General features: G+C 42.9%; 1 protein-coding gene across 27 annotated transcripts in view; it reads left to right on the top strand.

The window, feature by feature from the left end:
* ADD1 (adducin 1) overlaps nt 1-21287 on the top strand; it is a 79387-nt gene that overhangs the window by 20166 nt on the left and 37934 nt on the right. For 26 of the 27 annotated variants that reach the window (XM_067036799.1, XM_067036783.1, XM_059066008.2 and 23 more), the window contains exons 2-3: nt 17460-17674; nt 20710-20872. In XM_067036799.1, coding sequence (XP_066892900.1) covers nt 17480-17674; nt 20710-20872 — 358 coding nt within the window. In that variant the 5' untranslated portion in view covers nt 17460-17479. Of the gene's footprint in view, nt 1-14349; nt 14406-17459; nt 17675-20709; nt 20873-21287 lie in introns of those variants that run through there. The other variant, XM_067036792.1, reaches the window with a different exon arrangement.

Here is a 21287-nt window from a genome sequence, read left to right as displayed (position 1 = left end):
AGTGAGAGGCCCACACATCACAAAAAATATATATATATATTTATTTGGCTGTGCCATGTCTTCATTGCGGCATGCAGGATCTTTGTTGCGGCATGTAGGCTCTTAGTTGCAGCACATGGGATCTAGTTCCCTGACCAGGGCTCGAACCCAGGCCCCCTGCATTGGGAGTGTGGAGTCTTAACTCCTGGACCACCAGGGAAGTCCCAACTCATTTAATCTTAAACCAAGGAAGTAGCTAATAATATCATTCCCATTGACAGATGAAGAAACTGAAGCATAGAGAGAGGTGAAATGTGCCTTAGTTACATAGCTAGTAAATGGTAAACTGGGATCAGAACCCAGGTAGCTTGGCTTTAGGGTCTAAACTCTAGATATGAATTGAGCACATTTGTTAATCAGTTAGCATTGAGAGGCTAATGGAATTTTGATGAAGACCCAAGCCAGATTCTTTCTGTACCAGTGTTATCTCACATATTTTGGAAATATAAACTGGATAGGGTGCATTAAAGTTCACTTAAATTTGTTCAGTTGAACAGATGGTTGGTTGATGTATCTTTAGTTGCCTCACCCAGAGTTGTTTTCAAAACCACACCCAAGTCTCTTTCAGTAAGTTACAGTACAGTATTGGTTTAGGGATTGAGTTAGAGTGAGAAACTTCACTTATTAAGTTGTGCTCCATGTGTTGATAGAACACGATAGTTTTAATAAAATGTTATTTTATTTTATTATTATTTTTTTTGTGGTACGCAGGCCTCTCACTGCTGTGGCCTCTCCCGTTGCGGAGCACAGGCTCCGGACGCGCAGGCGCAGCGGCCACGGCTCACGGGCCCAGCCGCTCCACGGCATGTGGGATCTTCCCGGACCGGGGCACGAACCCGCGTCCCCTGCATCGGCAGGCGGACTTTCAACCACTGTGCCACCAGGGAAGCCCTAAAATGTTATTTTTAATTGAAATGATGTTTTTTAACTTTTAGTTGGTTAAACTTAATGTTTTTGAAGTTTTTGAAATGAACTTTTTTTAGCATGTTACTTTTACATCATCATCAGATACTAGATAATTAAAATATTTCCTGTTTATAGGGTACCCACTATGTGCCAGACATTGTGCTAGATATTTTGCACTTATTTCTGATTGCCCCAACAACCTTGGAACATGACTTGAGTACGTTTTGTTACAAATGAGGAAACTGAGGTGGAAAAGGTGATAGGGTAGATGACGAGGCAGTAGTGGGGTACTGCTGGTGCAGAGTTGGAAGGTTCATCCGTGGGGCCTGGTGGTGGGTGAAGAAACACACCTCTATGTTTCCAGGGAGAAGGGATTATTGGCAATGAGATAACTGGAAGACATTCATCAAAATAAATTCCAGATGGATTCAGGAGAAATGTTTAAAATTATAGAGAGTGTAGAGAAAAAGCAAAGTAAAATGTTTTTCAGAGATAATGCCTAAAACTTTCTTAGAACATTTTATTAGACATGTGCCTAGGAAGCAATGATAACTTTCTCTTTAAAAGCAGAAGAATTCAAAGCAAAAGGTCTACAGACCTAAATATGTAAAATGTTAAAATATTTGCTAATTGAAAAATAAAATTATAGAAGGTAATAGTCTGGGAATGTCAAATATGATAAAAGGTCAGTGTAGGTATACTATTTTTTTTCACATTTGTAGGAATAAATACATCAAGATTTCAATAGATAGATAGGTAGACAGAGAAATTAATAGACCCTGATGGAAATTTCAGATGTAAATAAACATATAAAAAACATTCATTCTTACCTACTCATCAGAGAAATACCAAATAAAGCAGCCACTTCCGATGCATCAAAGAAGGGAAATTTTTCTGATACCTCTGCTTCCTTTTCAGGGTATGTGAGTCAAAAAGGAAGTGAAACTTTATATTTAATCCTAACCCATTTGGAGCGTTTCTTATACTGTAAACTTTCCTTTCCAATGTTCCCCTGTTTTGTTTAGCAACTGCTATTTGAGCTCCCACTCTAGGCAAGGTCCTGCAACTAGGATTTTCTAAAAGGGTCACACTTTGGGGGATATTTTATTTGTGCTGTTACAATTATTTGAGAGTGCTTTGCATTTTTATTGGCTTGTTAAGATATGCTGTAGTTTTTCAGAAATGTTTTGAACTGTTGTGTGGAAATCATTTTGAAGTGTGCCATGGTTTTGGCACCAGAGGAGAATTGCCCCCCGCTAAGTAAATGAAGCATTATTATTCATTTGAGGCTTGGGGTTGAACACGTGACTAGATGGACCATTTTTTTCTTGTATTAACCCCAGAAGGTGAGGCTGCACGGCCAAGGCGCCAAGATTTTCCTAGACACACAGTGTACCATACTTGGGAAAGAATGAATTGTTTGTTCATTTCAAAACTGGATCAAGTTCTGGTTAGACGTGATAGTATTGCTTAGCTGAGTGTGAATTCAAGGTAAAACATTCTCATCTTAGGCTAATGTTGTTAGTCCCGCCTGATGTGTTTAACTAGATTGCAGAGTGGCTTTTTTCTTCCTTATCAAATCTGCGTAGAATTCTCTATACTCACATGTGGCTGGTCAACCTGTGCGTCCGACTTGCTCAGCTGGGTCTCTGCAGTCTGTCTGGGCCTCACTCTAGTACCGTTGAGTCTAGAATTCTCCTTTTCTTACTTCCTGACTTTTGGGAGTTATACTTGCTTGAGTCTCCAAAACCAGTCAGCTAGACACAGATACAGCTTTAGCTTTGTGTACCAACTTTGGGAATTGACGTAATTCTTGGAAACATAATACCCAGGTAACTCAAAACACAAAACCCAGTTTGATATACAGATTGTTGGTGTGCAGTCTGGAACCTCCTTGTGAGTGGTAGACGGGGATTTGGAGTCTGTTCAGTAGCTGCTTGTTCCCCCAGAGTCTCTTCAGTCGTACGTCAGTCGTGATTGAAGGAGGCAAAGTGATGGCTTTTCTTAGTCAGATGCCTCTGGAATCCAAACTTGGATTAGCATTGCCAGTCCAAGATGTGAGACCTGGATGTGTATTTGGTCCTCAGTGTGTATTTATTGAGGGCCTTCTAGGGGTGAGCCTTGTGAAAACAGTAGTGACTGAGACAGATGAGTCTGCTGCCCTCTAGGTGGTTACAGTCTACTAGGGGAGACAGACGGTGAATTTCTGAAGGTAGTACTAATAACTAACACTTATTGTGTGTAGTTAGGGTGTCAGACACTGGTTCTAAGCATTTTACATTCATTAATTGTTTGAGGGGGTACATTTGTTAGCCTCATTATTTCAGATGTGGAAGCTGAGACCAGAGGAGTTAAGACATTTTCCCAAGCTTACAGAGCCAGTAAATGGCTGAGCTGGAATTTGAACTCAGTCTGGCTCCAGAGTCTGTGCTCTGAAAGTAGGGATAAATCCTTGAAGGGAAAGAAAACCCAGGGTGATTTGAGAGAGCTGGGAGTGGGGGCTACTCTAAATAGGGGAGTAAGGGAAACTAATCTCAAAATTTGGTCTCAAAATTTGGAGGTGAAATTTGACCTGATACTTGACCAGTAAGGAGTAATGCACTCAAAGTAGCTGGAATAAGTTCATTCTGGGCAGAGAGAATGGTCTGAAGGTTCTGAGGCAGGAAGGAGCTGGGTGTGTTTGCAGACCAGAGGAAGGCTAGTGTGTCTGGGACAACAAGGCAGAAAGATGGCTGGGGCCAAACTGGGAAGGTCCTGCTGGCTGTGATCACGATTTCAGATTTTACTCTGGGGACTGTGGGAAGTCCTTGATAGGGATTAGCAGGAGCAGGACCTGATTTGATTACATGTTTATGCAGAATGAGTTATAAGGGTTTGAGTCCAAGCAGGGAGACTAGGCTGTGGGAAGATTTAAGAGTTCTGTTTTGGACGTAAGGTATGAGTGGCCCTCCTGGTATCTTTGTTTGCTTATTTACCAAAATAGAACTGAAATATCTCAGTACTTAAAGAAAATGATGATAAACGGATTTAGTTTTGTCCCCCTCTCCCACTCCCAAACAGAAGCCAGTCCTCACTCCTGGCTTGGCTCTAGGTGTCCCTCTGCTGGAGTGCCTGTTGCCCTCACCTCTGGGAGCCTTTCCTTCTTAATGTTGCCACTGACACACACACACACACACACACACACACACACACACACACACACACACACACACACACACCCGCCACATCGTCCCAGTCCCCTGGGAGCCTTTCCTTCTTAATGTTGCCACTGACACACACACACACACACACACACACACACACACACACACACACACACACACACACACACACACACACACCCGCCATGTCCTCCCAGTCCCCTTCCATGTCTTCCCAGTCCCCTTCCATGGCACTATGTTATTTACTTACTTAGCACGTTTATTGCCTGGGCCTCTGCTAGTATATACATTTCCTGAAGGCAGAAATCTTTGTTTTGTGCATTGAGTCTCCCAAGCATCCAGATTGAAGAACAGTGCCTGGCTTGTGTTAGCTTCATGGTAGGAGCGCAGTAGGCATTTGATGACGTTATCCTTTGGCTTCTACTTCAGTTACATTTGAAAAATTATGTGGGATCTGTTGCTCTGTTTGTGGCCCAAGTGCGGATGGAGCCTTTTAGAGTTTGGATTCTCCCCTCTACCTCAGTAGTGTCGTGTTTGTTGAAATGGCACCATTTTGATTAAGTAAAAACTAATATATGCAATTTGAGGCATGATTTTCCTTTGTCTCAATTTGGTTTTGGCCATTTTTTTTCATATGGTTTAAGACTTTTGTAATTTTCCCCTTCAAATATCGTTTGGAATTTTTAAAGGCTTCAGAAGTTATTTCGACATTAACATAGAAAATTTCTATGGTGGTAGTGATAATGAGAAATTATATATACTAGAAAGTATTTTTTAAGATATTTTTGAAACCAGTTGCAGTTGTGACAGAGATCAGAAATTTTTAATTATTTGTCACTAATAATAAAAACCATGTGAGCAAGAAGCAATTTGGTGTTGTGGAATGTCCATAAGCCTGGCCAGGACACTTCGGCCCTAGCCTTGCCCGGTAATCATAGCCACCCTTTAATGTGTGTCCACTGTCTGCCAGATACTCTGCTGAATGCTCTCCAAATGGCTTTTTTTTTTTTTTTTTTGCGGTACGCGGTCCTCTCACTGTTGTGGACTCTCCCATTGCGGAGCACAGGCTCTGGATGCGCAGGCTCAGCGGCCATGGCTCACCGGGCCCAGCCACTCCGCGGCACGTGGGATCTTCCCGGACCGGAGCACGAATCCGTGTCCCCTGCATCGGCAGACGGACTCTCAACCACTGCGCCACCAGGGAAGCCCCCCTAAATGGCATTTCTGATTCTTACGCTATCCCTCAAGGTTGCCATGACAACACCCATTCATAGGTGAGGAAACTGCAGTCCAGAGAGAAGTTAAACAACTTCAGAAGTTCAGGATCACAATAGTAAGCAGCGCAGTGGACATAAGACTTGGCCTCAGCCTGACTCCAGACACACCAGGCTGCTGCTTTCTGCCTGTGACTCCCTGTGTGCCCAGGGCCGTCTTCTCCCTTCTCCGAACCTCAGTTTTCCTAATTTTATTTTTATTAATTAATTAATTATTTTTTGGCTGCACCACGCGGCATGTGGAATCCTAGTTCCCTGACCAAGGATCGAACCCCCCTGCCCCCTGCATTGGAAGCATGGAGTCTTACTCACTGGACTGCCGGGGAAGTCCCATCAGTTTTCCTACTTTTCAAATGAAGGGGTTAGATTTAAACTACGATGGAGGTGTTTATAGCACTGACTCAGAAGGGCTCTGAGGGTCCTCGTGGCTGCTCTGCTGCTGGCAGATCTTCATCTCACTTTTATTGAGCACCTCCTGTGCACCAGACAGCAGTGTAAGATGCTTAGACGACAAAGGGCAGAAAACCCGGTCTGCCTCTTGGCATTGGCAGGATGGTGTGTTCCCCTAATAGCTTCAGACTTTGAGACTAGTGTGCTAAGTGCCCTGTTCAGCAGTAAACCTTGCCTGTCATACCCTCACGTGTGACGGGAAGTGCATCACATCCCCTTGATTCCTTATAGGATGAAGTGCTCCGTTGTGCTTAGAGGCCAGGAACTCCACTGCTTTTTGTAAGATGGAAGTACGTAGCGGCTGCACAATGAAGCTGGTACTGATTTAAGGAAATATTCAGCTGTAAATGCTTCTGATACGAACAGAATCATTTTGGAGGACCGACTCTGAGGGGCTCATTAACCCTATACATTCTTAACTCAACTTGAGAGTTTGGTTAACTTACTATCTCTACCTTAGGGTGAAACAGTCTCTTAGAGCCTACATTGTATCACCTGTAAAATCAGGATAGGGCCACTCTAGTAAAGTACTTAACAGAATATGTATTAAACTTTAAACAAATGTTTGATATCTTCATGCTGCCGGAAATACAAGGTACTGTGTACTATGTTCATTTATACCTTCAGGGATGCTTATGATTTTATTTATGTTCTTAATGGTGTTTTATTTTTAAATTTTTCTTTTTTTATAAATTTAACTTTTGAAAAGTATATATGAACAGTAAAGACTCTCCTGACCGTCTCTGTCCTCCATTCACCCAGATCCCACTCCTTACAAGTACAAACCACCATTTTAAGTTTCTTGTACATTCTTCCTACAGTTCTGTATGCAAATACAAGCAAATATAGGTATTTTTCTTATCCCTCCTTTCCCCACCAAGAGGTATTATAAATACATCATTCTGTGTGTTTTGCTTTTTTTCACTTGACAGTATGTCCTTATTTTTGTGAAAATGAGACCATCTAAGAATTTGCTTGCTCATAATTATTTCATAGCATAAAGGCTTTTCAGTCTCCATCAGCTGACCTGATTACTTTTCAGAGAAATTTACCTTTGGCAGATTTTTACTTAGACTAATTGTTGTGATTTCATTTTATTTTATTATTTACTTATTTATTTATTTATGGCTGCATTGGGTCTTCGTTGCTGCATGCGGGCTTTTCTCTAGTTCTGGCGAGTGAGGGCTACTCTTCGTTGCGGCGTGCGGGCACTACTCTTCGTTGTGGCACGTGGGCTTCTCATTGTGGTGGCTTCTCTTGTTGCGGAGCACAGGCTCTAGGCGTGTGGGCAGTAGTTGTGGCACACAGGCTCAGTAGTTGTGGGTTGCGGGCTCTAGAGCGCAGGCTCAGTAGTTGTGGGTCGTGGGCTCTAGAGCGCAGGCTCAATAGTTGTGGCTCACGGGCTCTAGAGCGCAGACTCAGTAGTTGTGGTGCATGGGCTTAGTTGCTCTGCAGCATGTGGAATCTTCCTGGACCAGGGCTCACACCTGTGTCCCCTGCATTGGCAGGCAGATTCTTAACCACTGCGCCACCAGGGAAGTCTGTTTTCGTGGTGTTTTAATCTTCCTTACTTACAGCCCTGCCAAGCTTTCCCCCCTTCCTCCTTCCCAGAAAAATAAGCAAAAATCCAACTCAAACCCTTACTTAGTAAGCACCCTCATGGAATGAAATTAAGGAAAAGTTTTGTTTCAATAAAACTGTAAATTTTGAAAGTCTTCATTACTTCAGCAAAAATATAGTTAAAAAAATAAAAATAGTAAAGTAATTGAAGGACAGTAACAGTATCATGAAGGATCTAAAATAGACAAAGTGGTTGATGCTGTCAGAGGATAAAGTTGAATTCTACTTTGTTTCTACATGTAGTTGTCCTGGGCATGGGTAACTCAATATGTGCGTCAATATGGTAACTATAGTGGAGACCCTCCTGTGGTGTGGTGGTTATTTGTTAAATTGTGAGACACCATATACGTAAGATTACTTCTTCCAGGTTCCTCTCCTGAAATCTGAGTTGTAGTTTCTTTTGTGGAATTTCTTCTTGAAAGCACTTAAGAGTATACTGATTAATATTTGCTCACATGCTATCTGAAAGCAGTGGATGTTACTTCAAATACAGTTTTTTTGGATGAAAGCAGAATTTTGTGAAATTAGTAATGGAGAATGACTGTGTATTCCTTTCCACCATTCACCCACTTACCCGATGTTTATTGAGGCCTGTTAATGTGCTAATTAGTGGGGAGACGGTGCTGAGTTAGACAGTAGACCCCGGTGTGCTACCCGCTCTTGGCCAGTATCCACATTTTGACTTCCTGTGTAGCAGCTGATGGATGAGCGTGGCGTTTGGAATGGGTGGTCTTGGGTTCAAGGTCCTGATTCTGCCTTTTATTTATCTTGTGGCCTCAGGAACTTGAAACTCAGAGTCAGCTCTTCCTCTGCAGGTTGGGAACCAGCAGGGTTGTTTGAGTGGACGAGTCTGTGTGGAAGCGTGTACTCTACAGTGACCTGTGGCGCTGTCCTCAAAATTCACAGGCTGGTCACTCTTCTGATCCCTTCATCTTCTAGTTGCGTTCTCCTCAACTGGATTCGGGGAAGATTTGGTTTGGAGTTGGTGAGTCATGGAGATGATGACTATGCCTCTATCCTGTTGTATCATTTTTTCCCTAAGGTGCTTTCAGGTACATTGTCTCATTTAATCATTAGGTTAGGGAGATATTTTTACTTTATAGATGAGGACTTCGTAAGTGATGACATTATACAGTAGAACAAGTGGGACTAACCACTGAAACCTAGCCCAAGGGCCTGTCCACTGCCCAGTGCTGAGCAAGTGGGACTAACCACTGAAACCTAGCCCAACGGCCTGTCCACTGCCCAGTACTGACCCTTGGACTGGAGAATCCTCTCGTCAGCACAGGAAGACCATTTGGTGAGAAGGAATTAAGAGTGCAGCCTCTAAACCATAGTCTTTTTTTAAAAAATAATTTTTATTGGAGTGTAGTTGCTTTACAATGTTGTGTTAGTTTCTGCTGTACAGCAAAGTGAATCAGCTATATGTATACATATATCCCCTCTTTTTTGGATTTCCTTCCCATTTAGGTCACCACAGAGCATTGAGTAGAGTTCCCTGTGTCTAAACCATAGTCTTTAATTTCAGATTCTTGCTTCTCCACTATGGCTGTGTAACCATAAGCAAGTAACTGGAATCTCTGTAATAATACACCAGAAGATTGATTAAGTGCTATAGTAAAAGAAAAACAACAGCTGCTATATAACTATATAAAAACGTAATAAAATATGGAAGATGTAGGCTGGGAATCTGTTAACAAATCATTCCTCCTAAAGGAGAGAGGAAGCAAGAGGACCACCCATATAATTCCTCAATGAAAAGAACATAAGAGCAGGCGACAGGGCTAGGAAGCACTGCTTTGATTCAATTTTACCTTTTTTTTTTCTTTCTTTCTTTTCTGATTTGAGCTTCCTGGACATATGATGGTGAGAGGTAGTGTATGGCAGAGTTAAGAGCAGGTGCTCTGGAGCTGGGCAGCCTGGGTTCAGATCCTAGCAACCCCACTACAGGCTCTTAACTGCATCGTGCCTCAGTTTCCTTATCCTTCGGAAAAATGAGTTAATACATGTAAAAGATGAGCTTTAGATCAGTAATTACCACTTAGTAAGCAGTGCTTATCTTAAAGGGAACTTTTGAGCAGTTTCATCTGCAAGAGAACATCTGGAGACACAGGAATAGAAATGATCCGATCAGAGTAATTAAAGGCTTTTACTGAGCTGTGAGTCCTGAGCAGGGCACACAGCCTGAAGCTGTGAAGAGGAATCTTAAACATAAGGTAGGTGTTTGTCCTTTAGGGGGAGTGGAGAACTAGGCTAGTAATGTTGGCAATGAGGGTTGTAACTCACTATGGTTGTATTCTGTTTTATTTGGGAGAGGGCTCAGTGTTGGGCTCCTTTGTCAGGAGATTTAGAGACTCCCCTTTCATTGACTGGCTGGGCACCCCTTCCACGATTGAAGGTTTCTGAAAATTTGTAATGGATTTCTGGCGGGGGCTTCCTTGTCTCTTCCAGTTTCCTACCTGAGGCGCTGGACGGGGTGTGGACTGTCTCTGCAGCACTGTTCCCAGCCCTTTGCCTAGGCTTGGCCATTACTGTTAGCTCTGCCAAGCTTGTAGAAAATCTTGTCCCTCTTCCCAGCAAAGGCGCCACTCAATTTTTTTTTTTTTTCCCGGTAAGCGGGCCTCTCACTGTTGTGGCCTCTCCTGTTGCGGAGCACAGGCTCCGGACTCGCAGGCTCAGCGGCCATGGCTCACGAGCCCAGCTGCTCTGCAGCATGTAGGATCTTCCCGGACCGGGGCACGAACCCGTGTCCTCTGCATTGGCAGGCATACTCTCAACCACTGCACCACCAGGGAAGCCCTGCCACTCTAATTTTTAATCCTTTTTCTGGCTTTATTGAGGTATAATTGAAAAATAAAATTGTAATATGTTTAAAGTACACAACGTGATGATTTGATATGTGTATACATTGTGAAATGATTCCCACAATCCAGTTATTTAACATATACATCACCTCACCTAGCTGCGCTTTTTAATTTTTATTTTGGTTGGTGAGACCACCTTCTGTTTAATTAAGTGTGGCCTGATGGTGCCATTTCATTCTGGGTGCAAACCTTATGGAGCCCTCCCAGAGATGTTCATTCACCAGGTGATTGCCACCTGCGCCAAGCCAACCTGGAAGCACCTGCTTAGCTCTAAAAGCATCACTTCTGTGAAGCTTTCCATCAGCATCCTGGGGCAGCCCGCTCCATCAGTGTCCCAGCGCTGCCATGACAAAGTACCACAGACTGGGCGGCTTGAACAGCAAAAGTTTATCGTCTCAGTTCTGGAGACCAGAAGTGCAAGGTCAGGGTGTCAGCAGGGCCGGTTCCTTCTGAGGCTGTGAGGGGGCCTCTGTTCCAGGCCACTCCCCTGGCTGCTGGTTTGCTGGCAATCTTTGGTGTTCCTTGGCTTGTAGATGCTTCACCTCAGCTCATCTCTACCTTCATCTTCACATGGCCTCTCTGTGTAGTCTTGTCTGTGTCCAAGTGCCCTGTTTGTATGAGGGCATCAGTCATATTGGGTTAGGGGCCCACCCTGCTCCAGTATGACATCATCTTAACTAATTACCGCTGCAGTGACCCTTTTTCCAGATACGGTCACATTCTGAGGTACTGGGAGTTAAGGCTTTAACATGAATTTGGGGGCATACAGTTCAATACCCTCTCTCTGCTTTTTCTACCTCCCTCTGGACACTTTTGGCCTGCTGATGTGTAAGTAGATTTCTCTCATGGCACCAAGAGTATTTGATTACATTTATTTGTCTGTGGTCTCCTACTCATTTTGTAACTTTTTAATCTCTGCTGCCTTGCACATGATGTGGAAAGTAGCTCTGGTGGAGATATATTAAGTACCTGGAGTTATAGAAATAGAGGAAGATACTGCAGAGGTCACCTCTTATCTTGTTTTCCTATTGACGCTACCAAAGGCTCTCTGGAGTTGGCTGTGAGGTGGCCAGGGACACCAGCAGAGGCTGCCACTTATGTTACCGTATGAGCATGTTTGATACCTCCTGGTTTATTTTCCATGGTGTGATAGCTCATTATCACCTGGCAGTCTTTACGCTCTCTGAGATTGTTTGAAGAACGTTTAGAAACGGAGAAGACCCTCTAGGTCTTCAGCATTCGCCTGACCCAGAGAATTTTGTTAACGGCCACCTTCTTGTTTCAGCCTTTGGTTTGAGTGTTCTGTTTTTAGGGATTTAAAAGTAAATCATGTGAATGGTTGGAATAGTTAGCGGAATGTCTGTGTCAGGAGGGAGGTGCCAAGAAATAATTGCATCTGCTCCCAAAGCTTTAGAATTAGCTCATTAGATATGTTAGAGAAACAGAAATTTGTCTGGTTTCTGATCTGAGGTTTAGTTACATGTTAGTGAGGGTGCATTGCCCTGGGACTGAATACCTTTGCTAAGAAAGAATATTCCAGGGCAGCTTTATGTTATTTCCAGAATAAATAACATTCTAGGCAGAGTGGTATTTTCTGTGGTGTTAGAAGAAAGGGGAGGTTAATCTTAAAATATCCTGTCATCCCAATATCAGTCATATCTGTCTGAAAGAACATGCTGAAATTTGTTCATCTGAAGGCAGACAGAGACCAGTTTATGAAAGGTCTGGAGACACTTTATTCTATGAGCAAGGAAAATTATGGAGCATTTCAGACACATACAAAATAGAATATTTCATATGTGTCTGCTTTATCCTTCATCCAGCTTCAGCAGTTATTAACTCATGGCCAGTCTTATTTTGTGTAACCTTACTCTCCCTCGACCCCATATAAGTTTCAGGCAAATTCCAGGTGTCATATTATTTCATCCATAAATATTTCTGTATGTATCTAATATAACCATAATAATATCACACCTAAAATTTTTAACAGTAATTCCTTAATGCCATCCAAGTCCAGTTAGTGTTCAAATTTCTAATTGTCTTGATTGTCATTTTTAGATTTTTATTTTACAGTTTACTTGAATCAGGATCTGGCAGAGATCCTCCTGTTACCTGTCGGGTTTTAAGCAGGGGAATGAATGACATGATCTGACTTATATTTTGAAACTCTCTCTGGCCACACTGTGAAAAATGGATAGGTGTGGGGGTTGCTAGGAGACTGAAAGTGGAGAAACTAGTTAGGAGGCTACTGTGTGTCCAGGAGGTGAGTGGTAATTATCTAGATTAGAGTGATGTGGTAGAGATGGAGAAGAGTGGGTGAATGCGAGATGTCATCTGGGCAGGCTGAGCTTGTTTGTCATGGCTCAGCCAGACTTTTGGGTTCTGCTGGGTGTGTATGTTTGTTTATTTGAAAGTATTGTTCCCAGAGAATTCATTGATTTCAGTATCAACATTTTAAGTTTAGTGAAATCTTAAAATTTTTACACAGGTTAAATTACAGCAACTTTATGGAATATTGAGATAGAGGAACATTAATCCGTACTTCTCTTGAATCAATTTATTCAACTTTAATACAGCTTATTTGCCATTATATCATCTTGTTTATATGTGACTACAGTGATAATATTGTCAACTTTATATAATAGAATAGGAAATTTATAGTTTTTCACTTAAACATGTTATAGTCTCATGTGTATTATGCTAAAGAATATTTGTAGTTTCATAATACTGTATTGAGCAGATTATGTTACAGCCATTCATGTATTGTTGGATGTTGATCTTACTTTTGGAATTATTTTATTTTAAAATTGTTCTAAAGTTGCAGGAAGTTTTTCTTGCATCTGTATTTTTTCCATTTCTTTTTAAAAAATCTGGATTAAGTAATGACTTCTTTGTAGAGATGTTCCTAGAAAAATTTGCTGTCTTAACACACACTTAAAAACGACATCAATGAAACCTGAAGCCGTAATTGACAAAAACCAAGTACAGGCTTTTTTTTTTTTTTTTTAAAGAGTGTCTCTCTCTCTCTCTATTTATTTGGTTGTGCTGGGTCTCTTAGTTGCGGCAAGCAGGTTCCTTAGTTGTGGCATGCAAACTTAGTTGTGACATGCATGTGGGATCTAGTTCCCTGGGCAGGAATTGAACCTGGGCCCCCTGCATTGGGAGGGCAGAGTCCTAGCCGCCGTGCCACCAAGGAAGTCCCCAAGTACAGGTTTTGTACTTTAAAGGTTGGAATTACGTTTATTCTTGGTTATTGGGCTCAGAGTATGTATACTTTGATTTAAGTTTATAGACTTCCTTATTGAAGGAAGACCCAATGCATATCTGGTCTTCAGTCTTTATCTTCTCCCATTCATATGGCCATTTGTAATAAAATGAGAGCAATCTCTGCCGTATCATCAGCACGTTGGTTTTACAAAGATTCTTTTCTTTCAGTCAGCTCTGGGAAGCAGGAAGCAGCTATAGTTGCCTCTAAAATGTTCCCCTGTGTCCTTATTTACTGATGAAAATGGCTTTTTTTTTGTGGTACGCGGGCCTCTCGCTGTTGTGGCCTCTCCCGTTGCGGAGCACAGGCTCCGGACGCACAGGCTCAGCGGCCATGGCTCACGGGCCCAGCCTCTCGGCGGCATGTGGGATCCTCCCGGACCGGGGCACGAACCCGCATCCCCTGCATCGGCAGGCGGATTCTCAACCACTGCGCCACCAGGGAAGCCCGAAAATGGCTTAAAATTAGGACTCATTTGATAGTAGAGAACTCATAATACTGTATATCCTTTTGTCTTTTAAAAAAAAATTTTGGCCACACCGCATGGCATGTGGGTCCCCAACCAGGGATCGAACCTGAGCCCCCTGCAGTGGAAGTGTGAAGTCTTAACCACTGGACCATCAGGGAGTCCCTTTTTTGTTTTTTTTGAAACGCTGAAGTGGAACATTTTTATCATTGGCTCAGAATGGTCAGCTTCTTTTATATTTAATGAAGAAATGCCAGACAACCATTAATAATGTTTTGTTCTTTGGGTCCTTCTTTTAGAACAAACTAGTTAAAGTAAACAGATGGCACTAAACATTTTAAAGGATATGTTCAGAGAAGGGTAAGTTTTAAAGACTCGGTTTAGGTCACTGCAATGTTCACTTATTCTCTTTTATTGCCTTTTAGTCACTGATTGTTTTCATACTTTGTCTTTAAGTCCTTGAAGTAGTGTGACTTCAAGGATACTTTTACTTCTGTCATATCTTTAGATTTCAGAAAAGCAATATCCAAATTGATCTTTTTCTTTAAAAAAATGTTCAACTGATTCTTTGGCTGTTGGTACCACAAAATATATATATATATATATATATATATATATATATAGTGTGTGTGTGTGTGTGTGTGTGTGTGTGTGTGTGTGCGCGCGCGCGGTACGCGGGCCTCTCACTGCTGCGGCCTCTCCCGTTGCGGAGCACAGGCTCCGGACGCGCAGGCTCAGCGGCCACGGCTCACGGGCCCAGCCGCTCCGTGGCATGTGGGATCTTCCCAGACTGGGGCACGAACCCGTGTCCCCTGCATTGGCAGGCGGACTCTCAACCACTGCGCCGCCAGGGAAGCCCCAAACTATATATTTTTAATAAACTCTTCTTTAAAGCCTTACTATTCAAATTGCTGTCTGATCCAGTGGCATTGCTATCACTTGGGAGCTCATGAGACATGCAGGATCTCAGGCCCCATCTCAGACCTACTGGATATGAATTTGTATCTTAACGTGATTCTTAGGCGATTCATATGCACATTTAAAAGCTAATAGTGCCAGCCCTAGATTCCTGGTTGGATCCTCCTGTTCAAGGCATCTATGCCCTCAGTTCCATCCCTTCCCATCCCTTTGGGAACATTGTTTCCGCTCACTGTCACCATCATCATCATTTACAACATAGCTTAGAGGTTAAGAACAGGAGTTCTGCATCCAGGAGGGCTGCATTAGAATCCCAGCCATGTTAACTTCCTAGCTGGGTGACCTAAGTTCCCTTATCTGTGAAGTGAAGAAAACAATAGTATATTGACAGATAGGGGAGGTGAGAGGATCAAATACAGGTAAAGAACAATGTCTAGCTACAATTCTGGCTGCTTTCATTCTTCTTCCCCTTATCGCAAATATTATTTTAGATATCTATTGCAGCATAACAAACCATCCCAGGACTTTGCAGCTTAAAATAATTATTTTATTATTCATATTTCATGATTTTGTGGGTCAGGAATTTAGGCAAGGCTCAACTGGGCAGTTCTGTTCTATGTGGCATCTACTGAGGTCACTTGATGACTTTCATGTTTTTTAATTGTTATTTTAATTAAGTTATATATTCTGGATGTAAATCTTTACTCAGATATATGATTTGTAATATTTTTCCATTTTATGGGTTGTCTTTTCACTTTTTAATGTATCCTTTGAAGCACAAATGTTTTTAATTTTTAGGAAGTCCAGTTTATCTTTTTTTGTTGTTGTTGCTATCCTTTTGGTGTCATGTAAAACTTTGCCTAAGCCAGGGTCTCTTAGATTCACTCCTTTACTTTCTTGTAAGTATTCTATAGTTTTTCTGTTACATTTAGGTCTGTGTTCCGTTTGGACTGAATTTTTGTACACAGTGTAAGAAGGATCACCGTTTACTTTTTTAGTTGCTAATTTAATCACCTCTTTTAAATCCCTACATTGCTTATCCTCTGTGGCTTGAGGAACTGTTGTTCACTCACTCGCCATTAAAACTCTCTGCCTGTGGGTTCTGAGACTACTTCCCATCTTGTGTCTTTATCCTTTCCTTCTTGTTCTCAATTCATTCAAGGTTTTTAGTTGCGCACCAGCTCTGTGGCAGAAACGGTTCTGGGCGCTGGTTCTGCTCCCTGTCCTCAGCTTGCATGCTTCTGCTGGTCAGTCTCCTCTCCTCTCCTGGCCCCACCTCTGTGCTGATGCTTCCAGATCAGCACCTCTGCCTTCCTCAGTGAGTCTGTCTCCACTTCTGGACTGTGAGTCCGGCTTCCTCAAAGTGAGGACTACATCTGATTAATTTTGTGCCCAGCACAGTGACTGGACGTAGATGCTCAGTAAACATTGCATGTATATATTGTTAAAGCTGTCATTCAGTGGGTTGTAAAAGCAGAATGAACTATTTGTCTGATTAGTAAAGGTGCTATTTAGAGATTTATAATTAAAAGATGAATATAATTTAGTGTGTTCAAACAGCGTTTCAAATTAAAGATTGGGATTAAAAAGAGTGTAAAGTGGGACTTCCCTGGTGGTCCACTGGTTAAGACTCTGAGCCCCCCATGCAGGGGGCCTGGGTTCAATCCCTGGTCAGGGAACTATATCCTGCATGCCGCAACTAAAGGATCCCCCATGCCGCAACTAACAGAGTCCTTCATGCTGTAACTAAAGATCCTGCACGCCGCGACAAAGATGCTCCGTGTTGCAACCAAGACCTGGCGCAGCCAAATAAATAAGTATTTAAAAAAAAAAAAGACTGTAAAGTAAGTAGCCATATTAGCAGACGTTTAAATTTGAGCCATTTGGACATCTTTTCAGGTGATTCACAAACTCAAGGGCATGCTGACATTTTCAGAGCCTACAGTTATTGTTCTTTGAACCAAGAAGGTGATGTTGATGAAGAGCATTTCCCATTTGCATGAATACAGATGTGTGGGCGGCTTCTCTCCTTGGACCTGTGTGGCGAATCCTTTGCATAGTTGCCACCTGTACTTTTTGGGGACAATATCATGAATCAAATTTCTCCAGAAATGAACTGTGCTGCTTTTAGAAGATCCTGTCTGTTTGGGACAATATGATGACTTTAAACTATATTGTGGTCAAAATTTTCATACCTAATTATATTTTTTCAGTTTGTCAGAGGATATACTAGCTTTGTTAGATTGTTTTCCTGTTGTCTGCTGAAGAACAGCGGCAAGGACAAAAACTGCCCTTGGTTGGTGTAAGGGTGGGCGATGGCTGATCGGCCACGTGCCTCGGAAGCCACAAAGAAGCGTCACGCGTCATGGCCTGACTGGTCAGTCAGTCAGGGCATCCTCATGCTGGAGATTGTATTTATCAGGCTGATGTTCTCATTATGAAATGCTACTGGACATTGATTCAGAAACAATACTGTCTTTTGTTTTGATTCTGTAGGAACCTGGAAAGATTGTGCAATGAATGGTGATACTCAGGCTGCAGTGGTGACCTCACCACCCCCGACCACAGCCCCTCACAAAGAGAGGTATTTCGACAGAGTGGATGAGAACAATCCAGAATACTTGCGAGAGAGGAACATGGCACCAGACCTTCGCCAGGACTTCAATATGATGGAGCAAAAAAAGAGGGTGTCCATGATTCTGCAGAGTCCCGTAAGAGAAGCTTTGTCTCTGACCAAGTGTCCTCTTTCTTCTTCCATTACTTCAGCTCTTATGCTCTCTTGTATGTGTCATAGTTCGTTTACCTTAACACAGGAAATCAGTGCCTTGTATATATATGTGTATGGCTGTTAAAGAGTTCAGTTTAGTTCAAGTTATCAGACACACAAATGAAAAATCTTCAGTATCATAAAGGAAAGGAGCTCGTTCATTTCTCCTTTTAACTCTCTCACTGCTGCGCCAGAGAGTCTTTATATATTGCGACCATTTGAAAATTACTCTTTCCTCCAAAACACCTAGCTTGGTGCTGGGCACTTAGTAGGTCTCAGCAACGCCTGATTGGTTTTACCTTTAGATATGGTCGGCATTTGAACCACAGTCACGCCCAACTGTCTTCTGTTTGCATCTTGAGGTAAAGTAGTGCTGTTTTCATAGTTTTTTTTTCATGTTGATGCTGCTGCCTTTGTGTGTGCTTCATTCTTTTTATCCTTTTAATCTATTCTTGTTTTATTTCCTTAATATTTTGGGGTGTCACTTGGCAGATAATTCATTTGAGTTATTTTTTTAAATGTTGATCATCTCTGTCTGCAAGGAACTGGGTACTTAGCATACAAAGCTTATTTGTTTGGTTGTTGTTATTATTCATATATTATTCCTCAATAATATAACTTACAGTAAAGTACACAAGTCTTAAGTATACAGCTTGATGAATTTTGACATATGTATAACACCTGTGTAAACGCCCAGATCAAGTCACAGACTTTACATTCTAGTCGAAGGAGATAACCAAAGAGCAACAAATAGAAGCACAGTGCAGGAAACCACTGGATTATTAGATTGAGTGTGACTGGACTGGGCAGAACAAACCTCTCTGAGTGAGGAAGATTTGACCTGAACTCTGAATGACAGGAAGGAGCCGGCCATGCAGGGATGGGGGAGAAGAAGACATGAAATTCCTAGGACGGAAATGAGCTTGAAGAGTCCAAGGGCAGCCAGTGAGGTCTGGGCATAGGAAGCGGGAGTGCGGGATGCATGGAGTTGGAGAGGGAGGAGGGGGCAGTTGCCTCAGAGGCTGTGTCAGCCCAGCTCAGGGTACGGTGCAGATGGGAACGGCACGCTTCAGTCTTTGAGTAACTCATTCTGGGTTGGTATACAGAGAGCACCGTAGAGGGCAAGAGAGTAAGCTGTCTTCCAAGTAAGAGGTAGTGGTAGCTTGGGCCAGAGTGGTGGTGGTAGAGGTGGAGAGAGAGAAACTCATTTGTGTTCTGTTTTAAAGGTGGAATAGATAGGACTTGCTGATGGATGGGGAGGAAGAGGTGAGAGGGAAAAAAAGAAGAATCAGGATAACATCTAGACTTGGCTTAAGCAGTTTTCCTGTGTAAAAGCAACAAGAAACCAAGTGAAAATCACTAAGGTTAGAGTGAAGAAGCTAAACTTTCAGTCCCGAGTACGTGCCAGGCACTGCGCTGGGAGCACTGGGGATGCCAAGTCCCTACCCACAGGGGTCAGGAACACAGCATCAAAATGTTACTGACCCACATGCACTGTGGGGTCTGGGAGCAGAGAAAGGACCCTGGAGGAAAGACTGGTAAGGCCTGGGCTTTACTGAGTAGAATGTACCCGGTGTTGTTTTTTTGGTTTTAGGAGTGTGGATCGTTCAACTGCAGTAAGGAGTGGGAAGGCCCACCCTGTGTACAGATAGATGCTGACAGTTGGGAGATGTGAGAGGGAACCTGGGGAAGTGGCCTTCAGCCTGATTCTCTGTGCTCAGTGGCATAACAGGTGGAGGCATCTGCTTAGAATGGACACAGGGAGTGGTGCAGGGAAGGCGTGAAGAGTAGGCGAGCGGTGGGCAAGAAAAGTCGAGAGTGGTCCCTGGGTTAATGTCCCAGGTGCACTCAGGTCACTGGCCATGGACTTACAGTGAGACAGTGCGGTACGGTCTTCGTTTTTGTCCCCCAGCCACTTTCAGCAGCGTGAATAGAGAGGGTGTGAGGAGTTGAACTTAACCTGGGGGTGGGATTTTTGCCAGATGAAATGGTAGAGTTGAAGTTGTAAACAAGGGAATGGTTATAGTTTTAAACCAAGGGCCTAAGCTGAGTGAGAGAGGTCAGGACACAGGGAAGGTACGGGATGGTGATAAGGTCTTAGGATCAAGACGGGGTTGAAGAGAGGGTGAGCTGGACACTAGGAGACGGTGTTTGGAGAGCACGTGCTTGGCTCTGAGACTGAAGAGGGGCCCAGTTACTAGAAATGAACTGGTCTCTAGGGCATGACCATGGAAATAGGAGGCCGGGGTGAATTGGATGACACGGTCGTCGGAGGAGAGGCGATCAGGGAGCTGAGAGGGCAGGGTGTGGATATTTAACCATCCGGAGTTAGGACCAAGCAAGCAGGCAAGGTCATTGGTTGGTGACTGCTGGTTGAGGAAAGAGTCTGGGGTCCAGATGGGTGGCTCTAGGCCTCACTCACTGGTGGTTGCTAAGCGCAGCTCCATACTGTACATCTAGGTCATCTGGAATGCTGTTGATACAGAGGGTCCTTTGTACTGTGGATTTTTTCTTTTTGTGTTTTCCTTACTAAGTTTTAAGTTCCTGATGACAAAGCCGTTTTCTTCCTATGTGTCCTCAGTGCCTAGAACAGTGTCAGGTGTTGTAAGGTGACTCAGGGTATTCAATCAGTCCCCTACTGTTTAAAATGTAGACTGTTACCTGTTTTCCCTTTTATTGGTAATGCTGGGATGAGCATCCTTTTGAATAAGTCTTTGAGCACATCTGTGAGTAGTTCCTTAGAAAAGATTCCTAGGAATAGGATGCCTGTTCACATTTTTAAGCTTTTATCTTGTTAAATTACTGTCCAGAAAGAATGTACTTATTTATGCTCCAGGTCGTGTTATATGAGAGTATCCATTTGCCTTTCCAGCACTGGATGAAAACAAACAGAAAATTGGTCTGTGTGATAGTTACCCCTGCCTTCCCAAGGAACAGAAAAGAAGCGATATCTCATTGTCTTAATTTGCCTTTTATTAGGCTTTCTGTGAAGAATTGGAATCAATGATACAGGAACAATTTAAGAAGGGGAAGAATCCCACAGGCCTATTGGCATTACAGCAGATTGCAGATTTTATGACCACGAATGTACCGAATGTCTACCCGGCAGCTCCGCAAGGAGGGATGGCTGCCTTAAACATGAGTGAGTAGTTCCTGACTTGGTATACATTCTTTGTCATTTTCCAGGTAAAATTTCCTACCATTTTCCAATGTGAAATAGATGAGCACGTACTATGTAATACATAGAATTGATTTTTTTTTTAATTGAGTTTTAGTTGTAGTAAAAGGTAGGCCTAAAAATGTCTTGACTATAGAGGGCTCCTTTTTTATGAGCCAGTGAGACTGTTATTTCTCAGGCAGGTAACTTTTTATGTGGCTTCTCAGACCTTTTATGAGTTAAAAAAAAAACTAATCAGAAATAATGCTTGGGGCTTCGCTGGTGGCTCAGTGGTTGAGAATCTGCCTGCCGATGCAGGGGACACGGGTTTGAGCCCTGGTCTGGGAGGATCCCACATGCCACGGAGCAGCTGGGCCCGTGAGCCACGGCTACTGAGCCT

The sequence above is a fragment of the Kogia breviceps genome, chromosome 6 (genome assembly GCF_026419965.1).
Source record: "Kogia breviceps isolate mKogBre1 chromosome 6, mKogBre1 haplotype 1, whole genome shotgun sequence".
NCBI classification, from domain to species: Eukaryota; Metazoa; Chordata; class Mammalia; order Artiodactyla; family Physeteridae; genus Kogia; species Kogia breviceps.
Note: the sequence above shows the minus strand (reverse complement) of the source record. Positions and strands in the feature narration are given on the sequence as shown.